General features: G+C 33.5%; 2 protein-coding genes, 1 long non-coding RNA gene and 2 pseudogenes across 6 annotated transcripts; all 5 read left to right on the forward strand.

Annotated features, from left to right (window-relative positions):
* The first annotated feature begins 4 nt into the window (after positions 1 to 4).
* LOC101261318 (pentatricopeptide repeat-containing protein At2g35030, mitochondrial) lies at positions 5 to 9,300 on the forward strand. 4 transcript variants are annotated; one of them, XM_019213488.3, is made up of 5 exons: positions 5 to 2,321; positions 2,814 to 2,954; positions 3,216 to 3,378; positions 3,662 to 3,772; positions 8,551 to 9,300. In XM_019213488.3, exon 1 carries the CDS (start codon positions 437 to 439, stop codon positions 2,309 to 2,311), a length of 1,875 nt encoding a protein of 624 aa, XP_019069033.1. In that variant the 5' UTR covers positions 5 to 436; the 3' UTR covers positions 2,312 to 2,321; positions 2,814 to 2,954; positions 3,216 to 3,378; positions 3,662 to 3,772; positions 8,551 to 9,300. The 4 variants fall into 4 exon arrangements, with proteins under 4 accessions (XP_019069033.1, XP_025886453.1, XP_019069034.1 ...); XM_026030668.2 differs by lacking the exon at positions 8,551 to 9,300 and adding an exon at positions 4,362 to 5,347; XM_019213489.3 differs by lacking the exon at positions 8,551 to 9,300 and adding an exon at positions 4,424 to 5,347.
* LOC101261611 (12-oxophytodienoate reductase-like protein) lies at positions 8,558 to 9,300 on the forward strand (annotated as a pseudogene).
* Positions 9,301 to 13,195: 3,895 nt separating this feature from the next.
* LOC138348270 (uncharacterized) lies at positions 13,196 to 13,845 on the forward strand. The gene is made up of 2 exons (XR_011220587.1): positions 13,196 to 13,346; positions 13,430 to 13,845. It is a non-coding gene; the product is annotated as an uncharacterized lncRNA (long non-coding RNA).
* Positions 13,846 to 20,070: 6,225 nt separating this feature from the next.
* On the forward strand, positions 20,071 to 21,589 carry LOC101261909 (12-oxophytodienoate reductase-like protein; annotated as a pseudogene).
* A 261-nt stretch (positions 21,590 to 21,850) lies between these two features.
* Positions 21,851 to 23,061, forward strand: LOC101262204 (uncharacterized protein At5g39865). Its single transcript, XM_010321361.3, is given in 1 exon segment — positions 21,851 to 23,061. A coding segment is annotated over 1 exon segment (927 nt). The 5' UTR covers positions 21,851 to 21,988; the 3' UTR covers positions 22,916 to 23,061.
* Positions 23,062 to 24,318: the final 1,257 nt, after the last annotated feature.

Here is a 24,318-nt window from a genome sequence, read left to right on the forward strand (position 1 = left end):
CAATCTCAAACTAATAATGATATTATTTATCAAAAATGACTAGCTCTAGCAGTCGTATAAGTGCTTTATGATCACAAGTTTCAAAAGTTAATATAAGTGTCGGTACTTTACTAGTGGATTAAAATGTGTGTTCGTTTATCTAAATAGATCATTTGGCCATTTCAAAACTCAAATGGGCAACAAAAATGACAATTAACATAGGCATATTGTAAAGTTGATTTATGCAGGTATGAATAAGGTAACCAACCACATCATTACTAATGTTGGATTATGAAAAGCAAACTAGTCTCACTTGTTGTCACCATTAAATTTGGATTCATATCAGAATATTTCGAAATTTTTACCTAGGCTTTGGATTCGAGATTTCTAGAGCTAGCTTATATTTTGTATTAGTCAATTGATCTAATAGTCCAATGTGCCAAGGCTTGAGATTGAGATGTTGAAGCTGTTTCTTGCTCCAGTAAAGCTCAGACATTTTGTCAAATTCTGCAATTCAGTTTTAAAGCTTCAAACGAAACTTCAGTTCATCAATCAATCCATAAAGCATTATTCTTTACTTCCCAGAGTAGATTACACATGTAACCAAGATGTTTCCAGGTCAAATAGGATTATTTCAAAGCTAAGCAAAGAGGGTCAGGTTGATGAAGCAAGGAAGCTGTTTGATAAAATGTCTGAACCAGATGTGGTGTCATGGACAGCGATGATTTCAGGTTATATAAGATGTGGGAAGATTGATAAAGCAAGGGAATTATTTGACAGGACTGATGCAAAGAGAGATGTTGTAACTTGGACAGCTATGGTAGCTGCCTATGCCAGGATGAATCGGATTCTTGAGGCTGAGATGCTTTTCAATGAAATGCCTGAGAAGAATGTGGTTTCATGGAATAGTTTAATTGATGGGTATGCAAGAAATGGTAGAATTGATAAGGGTTTGGAATTGTTCTGGAAGATGGGGGAGAGAAATGTGGTTTCTTGGAACATGGTTATAGCAGGATTGGCTCAGAATGGGCGAATCAATGAGGCAAGAGTGCTTTTTGATCAGATGCCTGAGAAGAATGTGGTGTCTTGGACTACAATGATAGCAGGGTTGTCAAGGAATGGGAGAGTCGAGGAGGCTAGAACACTTTTCGATAGGACTCCTGAACGCAATGTGGTTTCTTGGAATGCAATGATTACTGGGTATACACAAAACTCGAGACTTGATGAAGCGTTTGAACTGTTTGAAATTATGCCAGAAAAGATCGTCTCTTCGTGGAATACTATGATCATGGGATTCATCCAAAATGGGGAACTCGGCAGAGCTAGAATATTGTTTGATAAAATGAGGCAGAGAGACGTGGTTTCTTGGTCAACAATGATTAATGGCTACATGCTAAAGGGAAGAAGTGAAGAAGCACTAAGAAATTTCTGTGAAATGCAAATGGATGTTTTGGTGAAACCAAATGAAGGAACTTTTGTGAGTGTTTTGGGTGCTTGCAGTGACTTAGCCGGTCTTAGTGAGGGAATGCAAATTCACCAAGTAATTAACAAAACAACATATCAGATGAATGAAGTTGTCATATCAGCACTTATAAACATGTATTCAAAATGTGGAGACGTAGCAACTGCAAGGAAAATATTTGATGATGGCCTGAGAGGCCAGAGAGATCTGATCTCTTGGAATGTTATGATTGCAGCATATACTCACCATGGTTTTGGAAGAGATGCAATCAATCTTTTCAAAGAAATGCTGCAACTGGGGTTCAAACCAAACGATGTGACTTACGTGGGATTGCTTGCTGCCTGCAGCCACTCAGGTTTGGTGGAGGAAGGGTTAAAGTACTTTGATGAGCTTTGTAGAGACGATTCCATAAAATTTAGAGAGGACCATTATACATGCCTTGTAGATCTCTGCGGCCGAGCTGGAAGACTCAAAGATGCCTTGGTTGTTATTGAACAGCTTCCAAGAACAGAATCAGCGTTCATTTGGGGAGCTCTTCTTTCAGGTTGTAATCTTCATGGAGATTCAGAAACAGGAAAATTGGCTGCAATGAAACTATTAGGGATCGAAGCTAAAAGTTCGGGTACCTATTTGTCGTTGTCAAAATTGTGTGCTTCAAATGGAAAGTGGAAAGAAGCTGCAAAGCTGAGGACACAAATGAAGGACATAGGATTGAAGAAGCAACCAGGTTGTAGCTGGATAGCAGTTGAGAACAGAGTTCATGTATTTTTAGTTGGTGATACATCTCATTGTGAAACTGAGGTTATTCACTCATTACTTGGAAACCTTCATATGAAAATGAAAAGGACTGGTTTGCTCACCAATAGATGATTCTTCAGAGGTAGAGGACTTCCCTATTATCTACTAAGTTTTTGTTCCCTCTTCTTCTTTTCTTGTTCAAGTTATGAATATCACTACTGGTGTTCTTCTCCTAATATTGTCAATTAAAAATGTTATTTTAATTATATGATGCCCTATACAGTATGCTGGACCCCATTTTTTTGTTCTTATAAGGTAGTCTCATGCCCGGGCTCACTCGTGAAAAGGTTCTAGCATTAAGATAAAGGCCTTTTTCTGAGATACCCGCACGAGTTTAATAATACCTACTAGTAAGCACAGTAGATACTCCTTCATACTAGGGACCAAGGTTAAATCTCAAGTTGATTTGTTTTCGATTTTCTCTACTCAATGACATTCAAATAACTAATTATTGGTCTTTGTTTTTGGCATTATAATATGTATCTTCACTTTGCGGAGACAGCTAATTAAGAATTAGTGATGATGATTTGATTGAGAAACTGAAGCATATATTGTATCATGTTGTGATATGCAGAGTAGTGATGCCACCAATGACAAGGAACAGATCATAAAATAATACTCCACAGCCACATGCTATTGAATATTATGCTCAAAGAGCCACTAAGGGGGGCTTTATCATTTCTGAATCAGCTAGTGCTTCGGACATCTCCAATGGGTAAATAGTTTTAATTTCTGTGTATATGTTTTTCTGTTTATGAAAAACTTTATATCTTAAGTATTTTCATTCAGATGCTGTTTGTAGAAATTTTTAAGCCACTACATATCATGCACAATATATAGTGTTAGAGAACTCCAAATTTTTGAATTTTGAAATGGAATGTGTTCTGACATAAAGATGTACCTACCTTATAATTCATAAAGCCGACCCTAACTATGTATATTGAGATTGAGATTTTAATTATTGTTGTATTTGAAGGTCCCCAAATATGCCTGGAATTTGGACTGAAGATCAAGCAGAGGCATGGAAGCCTATTGTTGACTCTGTTCATGGCAAAGGTGGTGTCTTTTTTGCCAGCTTTGGCATCCAGGGAGACTATCCGATTCAACTCTCAACAATTTCCTTATAGCTTGGAATGCAGGTAATAAATTCATTAAATTAACTTGGATTTGATACATTGCTAGCTAGATTCTACGTTTGCTGTGAAGATCATTTGGCCTAGCCTCTTTATATGGACTTAGACAATCCTTGTCCCGTGAGCTAACTAGCTTATTGTGCTGCCTTTGTGAGCTAATGGTGGACATCTATCAGTTCTTGAGTTTATTTTTGCGATTGAGTTATGTTCAAGATCCAATTTTTGATATATTAACCTAATGGAATAACAATAATGAATGCTCTTGTATTTTGTTCTTTACGACGTGTAGTACCTGACGATGGTGAGTACTTCAGACCAACACAAAAGCAACTTCAAGCTAATGAACTCCCTCTCATCATCAACGATTTTAGAAATGCAGCCCACAATGCCATTGAAGCTGGTAACTTATCCATTATTTTAGCACAACTTTAGGACATTGCACAACTTTTACTTGATAAATGATCACTTAATTAACATGTTAGCATTCCTAATTAAAGGATTTGACGGAGTGGAAATCAACGCTGCGAACAGCTACATAATCGATCAATTCTTGAACGATCAAGTCTGTTGAGATTAGTTATACTTTAATTCAACTAATTATATTATTGTAAAGGAGTTAGCTGATTCTGTTAATTAGTTAGTTAGTTGAATTCTGTTAATTAGTTAGTTAGTTGAAGTTAGTTAGAAGTTCGTTGTATGTACATGTATAAATACTAGAAGCATGGGAATAGAGAACACGCATTTTCCATTTCTTCCAAACTCAACAATCTGCTTGCTTTGTTCATCTCTCACATGTATGCTCTGCTCCATTAATGGAGTTTCTGCAGTTATTGATCATCTATATACAAATCTAACATGGTATTAGAGCACATACACTGATCTCTTCTTCATCTTCTGCATCATTCATTCATTCTTCATTTCTTTCACGAATAATTGTTCTTCATCTTCTTCATCTTCTCGAATTTTTCTTTTTCGATTTCTGTACTTAGATCTCAAAGGTTTAGCTCAATTTTTCCATCAACATCCTGCAAACTCATGGATCAAAATGCAGATGTTCCTCCAATCCCAAACCGGCAAGTCATCGATGCTAGTCAGCCACTGTACATGCATCCATGAGAAAGTGCTGGGTCTGCTATAATTTCGATGATTTTTGACGGAACTGGTTATAGATCATGGCGACGTGGAGTTCTTCGTGCATTATCTGTGAAAAACAAAGTAGGTTTTATTAATGGCAAAGTGCAGAAACCAAATGTAAATTCACCCACATTTGCTCAATGGGAACGTTGTGATGATATGGTCACATTATGGATCCTCAATTCTCTATCAAAGGATTTAGCTGATAGCCTGCAATATGTTAATAATGCAATGAAATTGTGGGAGGAACTGCAAGATAGGTATGATCAGACAAACGGTGCGAAACTCTATCAACTTCAACAAGAAATTAATGATCTCGCCCAAGGAAATTTGGACATTATAGGGTACTATTCCATGCTTCGAAGACTCTGGGAAGAGCTTAATACTCTGGATCCTAATACTCAATGTACTTGCTTGTGCAATTGTGGTGGTAAGACCAAAATGCACAAGGCGGAGCAGGATAGGAAGCTTATCCAGTTTTTAATGGGGCTTAACGAGGTCTATACTATCGTTAGAGGGAGTATTCTAATGATGAACCCACTGCCAACTATGTCACAAGCCTTCTCTATTTTAGTCCAAGAGGAGAAGCAATGAGAAGTCAGACCATCAAGGAGTGGCCTTTACTTCTTCTGCTCAAGGTGTCCTAATTCTGTCTGCTCAAGGTGTCCTAATTCTGTCACCTCATTTACACCATTATCTCATTGTCCTTTTTCACATGCCTCTAATGTTCATTGTTCTTCTTCACATGCTCCTAGTGAACAAGCTTTACATCATATTTCCTCATCTGTCATTTCAAGAAATAAAACAGCTTGTTGTAACATGAATTCATCTGTTACTTCTACTAATTGTTCTGAATCCACTAAATCTTTTTCATTATGTACATCTCATGAAAATAATGTAGACTACTTGTGGCACACTAGATTAGGACATGTTCCTTTTGTTAAAATGAAGGGTATCCACACTATACCTTTTAAATTCTCACCCAAACAACTTTTTATATGCACAGTCTGCCCCATGGCAAGACAAGCAAGAATGCCTTTCTCATCAAACTCAACATCTTCTTCTACAAAAATTTTTGATCTTCTCCACATAGACTTATGGGGACCTTATCACACACCAACATATGACAATCAAATATTTCATCACAATAGTTGATGATTATAGCTGGTCAACATGGACTCAACTTATCAGTTGCAAAAGCAACACCCTCCAAGCCATAAAAGCTTTTACATCCTTGGTAGAAAATCAGTTCAATATCACCATTAAAACAATAAGAACTGATAATGGTATGGAATTTGTCAATAAAGAAACAACTAATTTTCTGCAAAACAAAGGAATCATACATCAAAAAACTTGCCCATACACACCACAACAAATGGTGTGGTAGAAAGAAAACATAAATATCTACTTGAGATTGCCAGAAGTTTATTGTATCAGTCCAAACTTCCCATGAATTATTAGGGAGAGTGCATTTTAGCTGCAACCTATCTAGTGAACAGACTACCATCCAAAGCCATTCAAAACAAAACTCCTTTTGAAGTATTATACCAAAAACCGCCTACATATTCACACCTAAGATCTTTTGGCTGTCTTTGTTATCCTATCACTCTTAAAACTCACAAGGATAAGTTCGAATCTAGATCAGTTCCTCATATTTTCATTGGATATTCATTCAACACAAAGGGATACAAGGTCTTAAATGTGAGCACCAAGAAAATACATATTTCAAGAGATGTCTTATTTCATGAAAGTATCTTTCCTTTCGCTCTTTCTTTTCCTGATTCTAGTTTTAATTCTGTATTGAGGTGTCTTGATGTTAATTTTGAATTGTTGAACTGCACAAACAGTCCTTTGAATAATGTTCATGATTTGAACGAAAACACCCTGATTACTGTCACAGATAACTCTGTTAATGCCAACTTACCACACACTGATAATACTACTCCATCAATTAATCCAGAAATATCTCCACATATTACCATTTCTAATACTTCTACCTCCAGTTCACAACAACCTATTACTACCATTTCCAGTTCACAAAGATCAACCAATACACCTAGAAGAACAAGTAGGACACATTCTGTACCAAAATACCTAAATGAATATATATATAACCTTCCCAATTTACAACCTCAATCATCAATTTACCACCCTTCTAATAGCATCAATAACACCAATGATCAACAATTTTCTCTTACCAGTTTTAACACTGAAAGTCAGCAGTTAATTGAAAACATATTTCATGATAGTGAGCTAAGTACATATGGAGAGGCTGCCATGATTCCTGCTTGGCAATCAGCAATGACACTTGAATTTGAAGCTTTGCATGCTAACAATACCTGGAGTTTAGTTCATTTACCTGCAGGGAAGAAACCAATTAGATGCAAATGGGTCTACAAGATTAAACATAAGGCTGATGGAATTGTGGAAAGATTCAAAGCTAGACTTGTAGTCAAGGGATACACTCAACAAGCTAGTATTGATTATAATGAGACATTCTCTCCAGTAGTAAAGATGACCACTGTGTGACTATTAATCAGTTTAGCTGTTAAGAAAGGTTGGGACCTATATCAGCTGGATGTGAATAATGCATTTCTACATTGAGATTTGAATGAAGAAGTATATATGGAACTTCCACAGGGACTGCAGGTGAATAAAAAAAGACTTGTCTGTAAACTTAACAAGTCTTTGTATGGGTTGAAACAAGCTAGTAGGCAATGGTATGAAAAATTAGCAAAGGCATTGTATTCAAGAGGATATTCACATTCTACCAGTGATTACTCATTGTTCTACAAGAAGGATAAGTCAACTAAGGTTTTTGTAGCAGTGTATGTTGATGATATAATATTGACAGGAACTGATCTAGATGAGATTACATCCTTAAAGTCATTTTTACATGACCAGTTCAAAATTAAGGATCTAGGAAGACTTCATTATTTTCTGGGGTTGGAGATTCTCTACAAACAAGATGGGGTATTCATCACACAGAAGAAATTTACCACAGACTTACTCAAAGAGTTTTATTGTTCACATTATAGTCCAACTACTTCTCCTCTCGACAGTGTGATTAAGTTGAAGTCTCATGAAGGAACTCTGTTAACTGATCCAACATACTATAGGAAATTAGTGGGAAAGTTGAATTTCCTTACAAATACTAGATTGGACATTGCATTTAGTGTACAACATCTCAGCCAGTTTTTACAAACACCTAGAGAGCCTCACTTGAAGGCTGCTTTCCATGTATTGAGATATTTGAAGAATAGTCATACACTGGGAATCTATCTATCCAAAGATCCTAACTATACCATCACTGCTTATTGCGATTCAGACTGGCTGCATGCGCCGATTCCAGAAAATCAGTGAGTGGATACATAGTGTACTCATGGGGAACTATCCTATAAGTTGGAAATCCAAGAAACAGACTACTATTTCACTTTCTTCATCCGAAGCATAGTACAGGGTAATAAGAAAAGTAGTTGGAGAGTTGGTTTGGCTTGAACGTTTGTTTTGTGAATTAGGTGAAAAACCTTCTCGACCTATTGACAGTCAAGCGGTCATCCATATTGCAAACAATCCTGTGTTTCATGAGAGAACCAAGCACATAGAGGTTGACTGCCATTTTGTTCGAGACAAACTACATGAAGGACTTGTGATTCTGCATCACATTCCTACTGATGAACAACTGTCTGATATTTTAACCAAAAGCCTCACTGGACCAAAGTATTCAACTATTTTACGCAAGTTGTCTGACAACATATGCATTCCAACTTGAGGGGGGGGGGGTGTTGAGATTAGTTATACTTTAATTCAACTAATTATATTATTGTAAAGGAGTTAGTTAGCTGATTCTGTTAATTAGTTAGTTGAATTCTGTTAATTAGTTAGTTAGTTGAAGTTAGTTAGAAGTTCATTGTATGTACATGTATAAATACTAGAAGCATGGGAATAGAGAACACACATTTTCCATTTCTTCCAAACTCAACAATTGCTTGCTCTGTTCATCTCTCACATGTATGCTCTGCTCCATTAATGGAGTTTCTGCAGTTATTGATCATCTATATACAAATCTAACAAAGTCAACGATAGGATCGATGCATATGGTGGAAACATTGAGAACCGTTGTAGACTTGCTCTGGAAATTATAGGAACAGTTGTGGAAGAAATCGGAGCAGACAAAGTTGGCGTAAAACTATCTCTGTTTTCCAAAGTGTACGTGAGAAAAGACTCAAACCCAGAAGCTCTGTCGACTTATTTGGCTAGTGAACTCACTAAACTTGGAGTTTTATATCTACATGTGTTTGAGCCAAGGGATGAACCTTGTTGCCTAAAATCAATTAGGAATGCATTTGAAGGGACACTTATTGCTTCTGGTGGATACAATAAAACTGATTGATGAAGCAATTACTGAAAGTTATTCTAATTTGGTGTCATTGAGCCGTTTGTTTTTGGCAAATCATCCTGATTTGCCTAATCGTTTTGAAGTGAATTCACCATTAAACAAGCATGATAAGAGCACTTTCTATAGGACTGATCCAGTTCTGGGCTACACTGATTATCCATTACTTGAAATTGCTTGTTAGGTTATAATATCTTGGTGAAAGATAAAGATCTTGCTTCTAGTTGATAAAGGGGCTGTTGTTTTCTCAAAATAGAAAACTTACTTTGTATGATGTATGCAAGAAGTTCAGTACTTTTATCCTAGATTTCTTGCTTAGACTCTTGAAATATGTGCCTTAAAAATAGACATCGACAATATTTTTGAAGAGCGTAAATAACATAACTTTTATCTTGTAATTTGGTAAGATAAATGATGATGATTTACTAGTTAGCTTTGTGCAGCTTGTGGGAGTGTATGTCAAATTATGAAGTAACCTAGGAACTTTGCCTACACTTCGTGAGGGCACAAATAATCTTTCTAAACTTTTGAATAATTTTTTTCAGTAGTCTGACTGTTTTAAGAAAAAAGAGTAAATTTTAGTAGGTTTTAAGAACATTTCAATAGAAATTTAATGATTTGACATTATCACGTATCTCAAGAATTGTAAATATATAATGAATGATAAAAAGTATTTTGATATCTAATCATTTTTATCTTTTGCATAATTTATCATAATATACGTTTGATGATATATTTGTCTTGTAAAAATTGAGGTGATGTTTTTATGTAGCGATTTAATATCATTTTTTCTATATTTTTTACATGAAAATATATAATCCGATAATTTTATCGTTAGAATAACTCCTTGTATAAAAAATTATGTGACAGTTTTCGATAATTAATATTACCTATAAATAAGTTAAGACCGTTAAAATGTACACGACAACAATATAAATAAATTTATTTATAGACAATCTACTTGTTTGTGGTCAATCGTTCACCACTTTCGTTATTGTTACTTTGTTACTCTAACAAAATTTTTAGGTAGAGAAAAATAAATTTGAAACAACACCAAAATAATATTATTTATATGAGCCATATTATGCCCACTCATATGTACCTATATTCTTGACCATTATCGCATATTTTTGCGGTTTTTCATGCGGTGTTTGATACTCATATTGAAGCTAGTGTTATCAAAAGCAAAAAAAACACAAAAAAACTTTAATGTTTGTTGAGGCTGTAAGCCAAAGTGTAAATTAAGTGTGGACTTTAACAAAAAAAGCTTAAATGCAGACAAAAATAGATACATATATATATATATATATACACACACACACACATATATATATATATATATAGAGAGAGAGAGAGAGAGAGCCCAAGAATAATTTGGAAGCATAAATGACAACTATATGAATTAAAATAGAAAAATAATCACGATAAAGTGAAAATATAAATTGCTTAGTGTCATCTCTACAGAAGAGGTTCGTCAACAAAGAAAAGTAAGTCTAAAACCTTGATAATGACACTGAAGAACACATTAAGCAAGGTGAAACACTCAATATATTCTGAGTCTTGCTTTAGAGCTTTAACGCACTTAAAACATTACTTTGATAACACTAATTAGGGCTTCAATTAATTAGGGCTGCATTAGGCTCATTACTGGAAAATGCTCCCTTACAAGTTACAAGATTATTCACGTACCAAAAACTCAAATCCAAAACCTGATCTAGAGTCAAGTCCATCCCACCGTATAACTATAGAATCAAGTCTTTTAAGCATTAGCCTCAATAAGTTGTAAGACTTCATTTCATATTTAAGCTGATGCGTATAATTACATGAGGTGATATATATATATATATATCATATGATTAATTTAAATATTTGAGAACATGAGCAAATATTTTTCAAAATTTGAATTGAAAATGTCAATCAGCCCACCCATCTTATTTGACCTGCCAACATCTATGTTTTCAATGAATGTGGTTTATAGAATAATTTTATCGATTGAAAGTCTTTATTTCTTTCTTAAATTTATATAATTAGCCGCCCCTTATGCATGTTAACTGCGTGGGCAAAGACCAATTATCTCGTTGAAGTCTCAACTTGCATTACATATTTCATCTGCATGATAACTATCTTGGACTTTGGGACACATGCTTTGTTGGAAGCCAATGTTTTTTTATAAAGTATTAAGCTCAGCTCATACATTGCTATTTCTTAATCCTTTAGATCAGAGATAATGAGTCGGTATAACCTCTTTCGAGTTTATTTATAAGAGTACACCAAACTGTGTGATAGGAGGAAAACTAAGGATTTCATACTTTCAAGGATGAGTTATGGCTTGTGGAAGAAACAACTGGTATGTCGGAAAGTTACCATATAAGTTGTCGGAAAAAAAACTTTTCTTGGAATGCATAGTTCAAGTTGAGTTTCCTTTTATACTTTCCAAGACATCGAGAGGGTGTATATAGGTAGAAGCGTATCTAAAGGGAGTTCCGTGGTTTACTGAACCCATGCTCCCCTCTCTAGATCATTTATAGTAGTTTTATATTTTTTAAACAATATTTAAATACAAATGTATGAACCCACATTCAAAGTACAATATAAAAATACAATGATGATTGAGTGTCATCTCTAAGTCAAGATAGAAATCTAAAATCTTATATCTATATTCCTTTTTGAGTAACACCTCTTCTAGTTGTTTCAGTAACACTTTTGACGTTTCAACTAATTTTTCTTTTATTTTTTTTCTTTAATACTTCAAAGATAAAGAGTGTTACATTGAAATTTCTAAAAGTAATTTATATAATCAAATCAAATGTGTATATTAAAATTTAAAACTAGCAATATTATGTATTTGGACCTATAATTTTTAAAATTTAACAGTTCATATTGCGAACCTAAAGGTCAAACTGATCAAATTTATATCTTAGATGCGTTTTTTTCGTAATAGTGCTCTCATCGATCCTTTTGAAATCCTGGATAAGGGTGTGCATCGGCCAGTTCTATGTATTATCAATTCGTTCTATCAGTTGCCGATTTTTAAATATGCTAACCAATAGCCAAACCATTAAAATATTTTTTTATCGATTTTCGATGTACGGTTTTTGATCCTTAATGATTCCGTTTTTTGTTTAACCAATAAGAAAATGCTCATCAAACAAATATATAACTTCTCCAATAATTTAACGCGAAGAGATGATAATGTAACTTCACATAATGACCATAAAATAGCAATAGTAATAACTAGAATGAAAAGCACTATACATGTCTAACACACATACAAGAAGTAGACCAACAATGTGAATTGATCAAGGCTAATAAGAAAAGGTACAAACCACAAAATCAGTTTACCAATAACCCAATATTAACAAATAAAAACTTAATCGATAAGTTTATTTTTTAAAATAAAACCATTAAAATTCGTTAACCCAATAACTTAAAATAATAAACCAATAATATTTTTATCGGTCTGATATATTGATCGGTTCAATTTTGGCACACCTCTATGTAGGTAGAGCACTTTACCTTTTTAAGCTTTGATTTTTTTGGCATAAAATATAAAGCCATAATGCATAAATATACCCTTTAACTTGGCCTCAACTCATATTTTTGTCCTCTAACTTTGGGTGTGCACAACTCGACACTTAAACTTATATAAAGTTGAATAAATAGACGCACATGTCCTACATGACAATTTGATTCCTATGTGACATCCTATGTCATGTAGGACTTATATGTCTACTTACTCAAGTTTATACAAATTTAAATGTCTACTCGTGCACTCCCAAAATTAAGTGACATAAATGTAAAATGAAGCCAAGTTAAAAGATATATTTATGTATTATGCCAAACATAAATGTGCTCTTCAACTTGGCTTCAACTTGCATCTATGCCTTCCAACTTTAGGTGTGTACAAGTAGATATTTAAACTTGCATGTATAAGACGAAACAAATAGCCACATTTGTCTTACGTAGTATCCTACATGACAATTTTATATCTTACGCATGATATTCTATATATATTATGTCACGCAGAATGAGTGCGTTTACTTATTTAATTTTAAACAATTTTAAATGTCTACTTGTATATACCCAAAATTAGAGGACTTAGATGTAAAAGCCAAATTGAAAACATATTTATATGTTATTCCCTTATTATTCCACCCACTTCAAATGGTAAAGATACCTAAAAGTTAATTAAGCACTTTTATATTCTTAATTAGGTCATCTATTCTGAATAGTTTTCATACAAGTTGTTAGTGGTTAGCACAATATTTTAGTGAGAGTAGACATTTAAATATTGACCAAACTCGTGTACAAATTTGATATTTGCTAGTAGTTTTTAGTGAAGCTAACAAGAAAAAAGGTTCATTGAGATTGAGATGGCAGCAAAGTCCAGCCCAATTCCTCTCCTTACTCCTTACAAAATGGGAAGTTTTGAGCTCTCTCATAGGTACTGTGTAAATTTGTCAATTGTGTTACTAGAAACTGTTTTATTTGTTTTTGTGTGACTATGAAATTGTATTATATGTTCAGAGTAGTGATGCCACCAATGACAAGGAACAGATCATACAACAATACCCCACATCCACATGCTATTGAATATTATGTTCAAAGAGCTACTAAGGGGGGCTTTGTCATTTCTGAATCAACTAGTGCCTCTGACATCTCCAATGGGCAAATTATATCTCTCTTTCTCCCTTTTTACTATATAAAGTCTATAATTTGAATATTCCGTAACAAGTAGATACTTGTGGAAAAACATAACTGTCATGCCTTGAGTCTATACCCTGAGCATGACCAACACTCAGAATTATTGCTGGTCCCAAGCGAACCTTTGGCCATGCGGAAGTTTTTATAAGATAATCTAAACAACCGATGTAGAAAACATGACTCAAGTAATTTTATGAATAATAAGTTTGAAAGTAGAGATGTTTGAGAAACTGTTGAAATATAATTCAATTTGACTTATCTAACATGTTTATGAAGCTTTTATTGAACTAGGGATATATAGGTGTCAGGGACAATTAAGGCTGACAGTGGTACCGGAACCGGTAATTATCGGAACCGGGAGAACCGGACCGGTAATTACTGGAACCGGTACTGTGTGGATCGGTAATGTTCCGGAATCGGTACTGGACTGGTCTGGGAAACCGGTACCGGACCGGTCCGGGAAATCGGTAAAATTAGTAATGTTCCGTCCCGGTCCGGAAGTGAACCGGTAGTATTCCGGATCGGACCGGATCGGTAACTGGGACGAACCGGTATTTTAAAAAAAATTAATTTTTTTAATTGAATCTAATTTTTATTATAATAATTAAGCAATTAAAAATTTAAATTTCAAACTTTAAAGTTATAAATTTAAATTTTTAAACTTTAAATTCAAATTTTTAGGGTGTGTTTGGTACGAAGAAAAATGTTTTCCATGGAAAACATGTTTTCCTAGAAAATGTTTTCCTGGAAAACAAGTAGATTTTAGACTTATTTTCTCATTTTTGGTTGGTGAGTAGAAAATATTTTTTGAAAATGATTTTTAGTGTTTGATTTATGAATGGAAAATATTTTTGAGGAATATTTTTTAAAAATAATTTTTTTTTGGGTGGTGGTGATAAGGGGTGGGGGTAGTGGAGGTGGAGGAAGGGGGACGCAGAGGGAGGAGGTAGGAATGAAAAAATAAAAATTTGAAGTTGATAGTATTTTTAAAATATAAAATTAAATTTTTGGGGTTGGTAGGGGGCTGGCCGGGGGGGGGGGGGGGGAGGTAGGAGCTTAAAAATAAAAATTTGGAGTTGAAAATATTTTTAAAAAGTAAAATTAATTTTTTGGGGAGGGGGTGGTGTTGGAGGCGGGGAGGGGGAGGGTGGTCAGAAATCGGTGAAAAAATAAAATTTTGAAATTGAAAATATTTTTTTAAAAATTTATGTTTTTTTTAAAAAAATGTAATTTAAAATTGAAGGAGAGCTTTGAAAAATGTTTTCCTTAATTTTTGAAGGGAAGTCATTTTCCTTAATTTTGAGGAAAATGAGTTGATTTGGAAAACATTTTCCAAAACTTTTGCCCCAACCAAACATGAGAAATTTGAAAAACACTTTCCAGAAAATATTTTCCTTCATACCAAACACACTCTTAAAGTTTGAAAATTTTAAATTCAAATTTTAAAGTTAAATTTTAAATTTCAAACTTTAAAGTTATAAACTTTAAATTTCAAACTCTTAAATTTTGAAAATTTTAAATTCAAACTTTAAAGTTTTAATTTAAAATTTTCTAAATTTTAAAGTTTCAAATTTAGATTTTCAAACTTTAAATTCAAACTTGTAAAGTTTGAAAATTTTAAATTTATAAAATTTAAATTTCAAACTCTTAAAGTTTGAAATTTTTGAATTTAAATTTTAAAGTTATAAAATTTAAAATTGACTATATTAAAAATTAAATTTAATACAACAATATTAAAAAACAATTAAGGCGAATAACCTATATTTTTATTAATTTAATATTACAATTACATTTACAAAAATATTAGTTTGAATTAAATATCGAATTATCATACTTTTACTAATAGTTGGTGCCACCATATAAATCCCTTCGTAAATCATTCAACATTTCTTTAGTAACATGTCCGGGAATAGGTTGAATAGAAAGATCTTCCATTGCTTCAATCCCGTCGTCACTATAATCCTGCATTACTTCATCAACGTCATCCTGAAATTTGTCGGTAGTGGTTAACGACCCAAATTTCTTCCCTCGGCATTAATCCGATCTCGAAATAATATCGATATCTCCAAGCTGTCGGCTGCTAGTGAATGCCTATGTTCTCCAAGTTGAAACCCTCCAAGTTGAAACCTTGCTGCACTAAAGACGCCTTCCGAAGCTACCGACGATGCTTGCATTGCTAATATATCTCGAACCATCGGTACTAGTTTTGGAAATCCTTTGGTGCGATCTCTCCACCATTTGAGAATATCTTTAGTAGGTTCTGTAATTTGATTAATATATGCATCAAAATCATTTCTATTATCGTGAGAAAATTCAAGATAATCCTCTAAATAATTATCAATATTATTTTCATCAAATCTAACCCTAGAGCTTTCATGTTCATTTTCACTTGATAAATTTATATTAGCATTATATAAATCATACAATTTTCTAGCTTCAATTTTTAAGTTATCTTTAACTTGTTGACAACTAGGAATTTCTTCTAATTCATCATTGATATCTAAGTTAAAATATATTTTTTCAACCATTCTTGATGAACTGAAATCTTTATACATAGGGTGTAACAAACATGCAGTTAAATAAATTTGAGGAATAGAAATATAATATTTTTTAAATTTTATAATCATTTTTTCAATGGTTTGTTGAAATCTTGGTTTATTTTTAAATTTATATAATTTTGAAAAAATCATACAAATATCATGCAAAACAGTACAAATTGATGGACTATAAAGTACATATATTTTTTTTATAGTTAAGTAAAAAACTTTTACGAAATCTATAAGTTCATTTATATCACGCTAATCATTATCATCTAGTCTATATGTCATATCAGAATTATGAGCATTCCAAACCATTTGTAAGGATATTCGATATTCATAAGCGACTACAAGCATTTCATATAAAATATTCCATCTAGTAGCCATTGTTTTTTTGAAAATTTTCTAGGTGGAAGATTATTTTCAAAACAGCGATTTTGAAAATCTTTACGCCGAGACTTAACTTGACATTTAAATATAAAATGACATGCATTTTCAACTTTCGTACATCCGTTATCATACATATTTACACCATTTCTAACCATCAAATTATATATATGTGCAGTACACCTAATATGATAATTATCACCATAGAAAGGACAAAGTGTAGTTTTTAAATATTGAACAACAGAATTATTACTTGAAGCATTATCTAAGGTTATACTACTTATTTTATCACATATTTCATAACTTTGTAAAATATCTAAAATAGTTTGAGCAATATAACTACCGGTTTTTTGCATTTGACAACATTTATAACCTAAAATTCTTTTTTGCGTATACTAATTTTCATCAATTCAATTTGCAGTAACAGTCAAATAATCGTTACCATTTACACTACGACCCATATCAGAAGTAATAGCTATTTTACAAGTATTATAATAAAATAAACAACGAAGATATTAAAAATGTTGTGCATGATAATCAAATACAACCTTTTTTATTGTATTTCTAGCAAAACCTTTAAATTTTGGATTATATACAATTTGAATGTAATGTATAAAATCGGGATTTTCAGCAAAACTAAATGGCAAACCCATAACACATATCATTTTAGCTAGTTCTTCAAGATCTTTTTTTCTACTATATGAAGGTAGTAAACTAGAGCCAGAAACATTAGACGGATTTAATTGTGTTTGTACCATTTTAGAGCCGCCTACTCCTACATTTTCAAGAAGGGGGGGTACCGTTTTTTTATCTTCCGCTACCGCTTTAGCATGCAAAAATTCATTTTTACAACAAGACATTAAATGACTACTCAAATGTCCCGTCCCGCCAGATTTGCCAACAATTTTATGATTTAATATATGTTTACATTTATTACAAATAGCTTGTGTTTTATCTTCGTTTTGTGTCATAAATTGCTAAACAACCGATTTTTTAACACGTTCTACCTTTGCCCTAGGATGTAGTGGGGGAACTCGGGCAGGACAACAAAAGGGAGCGGGACTGGGAGTATTAGTAGCCGTAGGTGGATCAGTTTCATCATCATCATGATCATCAAAAGTAGGCGTATCAGTATAATTATCAATATCATTATCATTATCATTATCACTAGGCAAATCCTCATCAAAATTACCAAAGCGACGTTGTAAATGTTCATGATAAGGATCTAATCCTGAATTACTATCAATATTAAAAACTGTATCATCAACATGTGTATAATCATCCGTATTTATTCTTAATATAGTAGATTTTTTAGTTTTTGATTTAGAAGAACTATCGGTTTTTGCATTATCGGAGGATGTAAAGTTACAAATATTTCTTATACGCTCTAATGCACTTTTTTTCCCTTTCCTTTTTGAACAATATTTTTGCCAAAATCCATATTAAAAAATTAAATGTGAGATTAAATATAATACGAAAAATGTTATGCAATTATGCAAATAATAAATCACAAAATAATTAAATAATTATTTAAAAATAAATGAAACGTAAAATAAAAGTTAGAACGAATGTACCGAACGTCTACTTAAAAAAGTAGACGTTTATGACCGCCGAAAGCCGAACGTGGAAAGTTTAAAATTGAATTTTGAAGCTCCAAATCTAATTCCAAAGACTAAGTAAGGCAACACCGGAATTTAAAATATTATATATTATAGAATTAGAGATTAGAGATAGAGAGTAGAGAGTTGAGAGAGTAAAAGATGAATAGATGATTTTGTGATTTAAAAGAATGAAATTTAGGGGTATTTATAAGTAAAAAATGGGTTAAAGTATAATTTTTAAAACTTTAGGGTATTAAAAAAGTTAGGGGGTGGGGTAGGGCTCCTATTGAATGAAAATCTACTCAAATAGTCGTTGGGGGGGCCCACTAGTCGTTACCCAACGGCTAGTAATGGATCTATTTTTTAAAAAAAATTTAACCAGACCAGACCGGTAATTATCGAAACCGGTAAATTTCGGTATTTACCGATTTCCGTCCTGGTATCTTTTCCGGAATCGGAAATTACCGGTCCTAAACGGTACTAACCGGTACCGAATCGGACCGGGACGGACCGGTCTGAAATCCGGTATGTACCGGTTCCGCTGCCAGGCTTAGGGACAATACCGCAACTACCTGAACACTCTACTAAAACTGTCTATTGAATACTGAATGAAATAAATGATCTGGAGCCCTCCGAAAGCAATGAGGTCTCACGATAAAAAGTAATCCTAGAGAAGTATTTGTTGCCGATCCTGATCACCTGCATTATTTAAAGATGAATGTCAAATAACGTCAGTATATCGAATGTATGTTATGTAAAATAGTTAAATGAAACACTGGTTAAACTGAAAGAATAACTCATGGAATAGACTGTAAATAGATAGCTGAAAAGTAAAACATGCAAGTGTACTTTAACAACAAAGGTTTACAACATAAAAGTATGTACTAGTAGCAAATCCTGAAAATAATATAATTTACTATTCTTAGTTTTTTTGCTCTAACCAAAAATCATTAATATGAGCATCATGATGATGCAACGTCTTGCACATGTTGTTAGAGTCATCCTATACCATTGCCGGGGTAAAGAACAGGCTTAACTAATGATCCAAACCCCTTACATGGGGTTTTATGAGGAGTCGCCCGAATCAATTGCATATCCTATCCTACGTTGGCGGTGCAATTATAGGTCTTAGATTATTTAAACCTTACCTAACTCGGTGCTCAATACTACTCTCAAGACAGTGCAATAACGCTCATAGAAATCTTTATATTGAGTTAATACTAAAAAAATGCTTCTTTTATGATCATACTGAACTTACCTTTAAAACTGATGCTCTCCTTTAGAACTAGTCATGCTTTTCTTGTGAAAGTAATGCACTTAAAAAGATTAATATACCCTTAGAACTCTTTCTTAATTACTTTTTTAAGACTTTGATTGTGAAAACAGTGCACAAAAATCAAGGATCAACAATTGGAAGTATACAAAAGACGAAAATCATAGATCATGAGTAAAACCCTAGATTTTCGTCTTACTAATTGAAATATGTATGTAGGGCATGAGGAAGAACTCAATCATTCACTATTATAGCCTTATATATATATACCTGAGAGAACAAGAGTTCTCGAAGAAAACTTGATTGAGATTCTTGAAACCCTAGGTTGCTCTTTTTTATTCTTGCTCTATGCTTAGGGCGAAAGATTATGTGAGAGTATACTGAAAGTAATACCATGATATAATCCCCAAATTAGGTACTAAAACATTGGGGGTTTAAATAGCCCCTCTTAGAAACTGTTGGGACCCGTCTTTGAGGGTCATCTACACTCCGTGGTTTAATCTTGTAGAAATCAAGTTGAGTTTCTGAAGTTTGATCTACTCGACCAATCTACTGTCTGTAGTTCCATCTACAGGCTGTAGACATGGTCTGTATAAATCAGGCTAAAAGTCAAGTCTAACTGCTTTGATCTACGAGTCAATCTACGACCCGTAGAAATCTGGCTGAATGCCAACTGTCTCTGAACTCAAGAATTTCACTAACTCTGAACCTGATCTACGACCCTCATCTACGGTCCATGGTTCCTTTTACAGCTCGTTGATGTGGTCCATAAATCTGCATGTTCTGAACTTAAAATATATGAGGTATTACAACAACCATCTATTTTCTGGTAAAATACATTATGATATGTTTCTTTCATACATACAACATTCAATTCTAGCTAGTCTTATACTATACCTTCTAATCGACCTGAATTGCATACTGATGATGATTCATAACTCACTGTTAGTATATATGAGATTTATTTTCAGTTACTTTTTGTATTTGAAGGTGCCTGGAATATAGACTAAAGATCAAACAGAGGCATGGAAGCCCATTGTTGACTCTGTTCATGGCAAAGGCGGTGTCTTTTTTTGTCAGCTTTGGCATCTGGGCCGATTATCCGATTCAACTCTCAACAATTTCATAATGTTTTGGAATGCAGTTAATGGATTTAATATAATATAATGCTAGCTAGATTCTCATGTTTGCGCTGAAGGTAATTTGACCTAGTCTCTTTATATGGACTTAAGCAATCCTCGTCTCTCGAGCTAGCTAACTTGTATGGTTAATGTTGAACAATTTTCAGTTCTTGAGCTTATTTTTGTGATTGAGTTGTTCTTGTATTTTGTTCTTTACGATGTGTAGTACCTGAAGACACCAAAGCAACTAAAAGCTAATGAAATCCCTATCATTGTCAACGATTTTAGAATTGCAGCCCGCAATGCCATTGAAGTTGGTAATAACATATCTATTAATTTAACACAACTTTACAACATTGCGCAACTTTTTTACTTGATAACATGTTGTTGTTACTCAAAATGAAGGATTTGATGGAGTCGAGATCAACTCTGCAATCAGCTACATAATCGATCAGTTCTTGAATGATCAAGTCAATGATAAAACCGATGAATATGGTGGAAGCATTGAGAACCGTTGTAGACTTGCTCTCAAAATTGTAGGAGAAGTTGTGGATGAAATTGGATCAGACAGAGTTGATGTAAAACTCTCTCTATTTTCTGAAGTGTATGGAAAAAAAGACTCGAACCCAGAATTTCTATCGACTTATTTGGCTAGTGAACTCACTAAGCTTGGATTTTTATATCTACATGTGTTTGAGCCAAAGGACAAACCTCGTTGCCTAAAATCAATAAGGAGTGCATTGCTTCTGATGGATACAATAAAACCAATGGAGATGAAGCAGTTACTGAAAGTTATGCTGATTTAGTTTCATTTGGACGTTTGTTTTTGGCAAATCCTGATTTGCCTAAACGTTTTGAAGCGAATGCACCGTTGAACAAACATGACAGGAGCACTTTCTTTAAGACTGATCCAGTTGTTGAAATATCTTGTTAATTTGGTTATAGTCTTTGTGAAAAACCATATTTTGCTTGGACTCTTAAAAAATGTCTACAGATTGAATCTCTAAAATTAGTGCAGTCTGAGCAATGTAAATGAAAAGTAATGTTGCTTGCTTCTTGTTGAAAAAGGGGGGGGGGGGGTATTGTTTTCGAAACAATAAAAGGAAACTTACTTTGTAATGATGTATTCAAGAAAAAAGTTGTGTACTTCTATGTACCTTTAATATTTGCTTATAATCTTTGATCATTGTCTACCATTTATTTTTTTTGTTTTTTCATATATCCGGAGTTTGAACCCGATACTTCAAGTGGACGTATTTTCCTAATGAAATATTCACAGCACAAGTGGTAGGCTATCACTCTTTTATTTTCCCAATTTATATGAATTAAACCAGCTCTTCTCACTTCCATTTATTTCACTTTTCTTCCCTATACTATGCTTCACTTTCTCTTGGTGTATTTGCATAAAGATTCAATCTTTTTGGTGTTTCGATTAATGGGTTGCTCCGTTTCTCGTTCCTATCATGACTTTGCTACTAGAGATGTATCAAACTCACATTCATCTCCAGTTTCAAACAGCATTCTTCCTACCGACACCTCTAATTCACCATCCACCTCTTTGTAAAGGGGACACCAATCACTTAGTTTCACTCACTTCCTCTACCTATGGATCACTTGATCATCGAGTTCTAGACAACCCCACCACATCTCCTGATGCAACAATCAACACTTGGGAGCTAATGGAAGGCCTAGATGACATAGATTTTTGTATGGTTCCGTCCCCTGTATATGATATTCAGAAAGAATTGGTGAAGTCTAATGAGCATCCGAGTACGAAGCCATTATGGAAGCATTTGTCTGAGGAATCATTGTTGGTGAAAATGGATCCTAATGTAACTTTAAGTTATAGAAAAGCATTGTATTCTTCCAACCAATATAGGCATGATCAGGGTTTGAGCTCATTTTCGCGTAATACTGATCATATCTACTTAAAAGGTACTGAAGATAAGGTGGTTGTGTATTTTACTAGTCTAAGGGGAATCAGGAAGACTTATGAAGATTGTTGTTCCGTGCATATGATCTTTAAAGGGGTTCGTGTATGTGTAGATGAAAGGGATATCTCTATGGATTCATCGTATAGAAAAGAGTTACAAGATGCTTTACAAGGTAAAACACTGAGCTTGCCTCAGGTGTTTATAAGAGGGAAGTACATTGGTGGTTTAGAAGAGATTACATAACTTCATGACACCAGAGAATTGGCTAAGCTTTTAGAAGGGTTTGCGTTTATGAATGATGGATTCACTTGTGAAAGTTGTGGTGAGGTGAGGTTTGTATCGTGTCCTAGTTGCAATGGGAGCCAGAAATTTTTCAAAGAGGAGGAAGGGAAGTCGATGAGGTGTCCACATTGCAACGAAAATGGATTGATTCGTTGCCCCGAGTGCTGCCCTTGAATGCAGCTAGCTCTGGGATTCATAACTTATGGTTCTATGTTCTTTTGTTATTACTAGTATATTTGTATATGATATCTGTAGGTACAAAAGCATATTGCATACAATTGCAGTAAGTTATGTACTCTCAACTTATGTCGCCCGCACACTTCAATAATAGAGCGTGTTGAATCCGTCAATTTTCAAAATAGTACGTTTTTTTTATCAGACACAAGTACTGTAACTTGTCTACATCATTTATCGTCGGTGGCTACTAATCTTGCTTTACTATGGAACCAAGTGGCAAATGCAAAATGCCAAAATTCAAGAGAAATGTTACGTTATGGCCCCATTTCTTAATAGTAATGATAAGGATGTTAGATAAGACAGTTGAAATACATTGGAGCTGTATATTAATTAATCACCAGAAATTTTGTCTGCGATTATTGTTTAGTAAATGATTTTTTTTTTAAAAAAATTTAGATAATGGTTTAAATATGCATTTGGAGCAAATTGATGAAAATGATACGAGTATACATTACTCTAACAGTTAAATTTTTTATTTAATATTTTATCAATCTCAAAGAGCTATATTTTCACAACTACTAAACAATGTGACAAATTCTAAATAATGGCCTAAAAGAAATATTTACATAAATCAACCTTTGATAAGTTTTCTCGAGTAAAAAAGAAGATATTTGTATAGTTATTAGTAGGGCCCGTAGGGCCCGATCCATTCAAGAAAAAGTTGGTTAACTCAAACATATATGTGGTCTAAAGTCAAAATCAAATGAAGTCCTTTAACTTTAATTTATAAAATAATTGTATAGAATGACAAACTACTAATATAAAATAAATATAGTAACTACCCTTTGATTTATTTTTGTTCCATAGCAAATTGTTTGTCAGTCTCTCTCTCCCTTGTTTTATCGAAAAATATATTTTGAAAAGAGTTTGTTTTATTTTACGGGTATTTTCGACTTTTATGAGTTGCCACTTAATTTTTAAGGAAAAATCAAGAAAACTCATTTCCAAAACAACTTAAACAGAAAAAATTGTCTTGAAAATATTTTAAGGGGTTCGGGATTCCTATTAGCGTCTTAGGAAGGTTTCGAAAAAGAAAGCACCTAAGACGCTCCGTTTACTGCGGTTTTCCGACGATTAACTATTTGACTATTTTTGTTTTAGATTTGCGAATTTTTGAACTTCTTAAGATTTTTACGCCAATTTTACAAGTTTTGAATATGTATTGTTTATCTTGCAATTTTTGCGAATCTGTTTCGAAATTAAACTTATTTAAAGTTTACCTAGACAATTTTTATGAATTTTACGATATTTATTGTTTTATGATTCTTATTAAAGTTAAACTCTCTCAAACTTCAATTCTAGACAAAACTTCAAATTTCAACATCAATCGTTTTACAAAG

Source organism: Solanum lycopersicum, chromosome 4 (assembly GCF_036512215.1).
Source record: "Solanum lycopersicum chromosome 4, SLM_r2.1".
NCBI classification, from domain to species: domain Eukaryota; kingdom Viridiplantae; phylum Streptophyta; class Magnoliopsida; order Solanales; family Solanaceae; genus Solanum; species Solanum lycopersicum.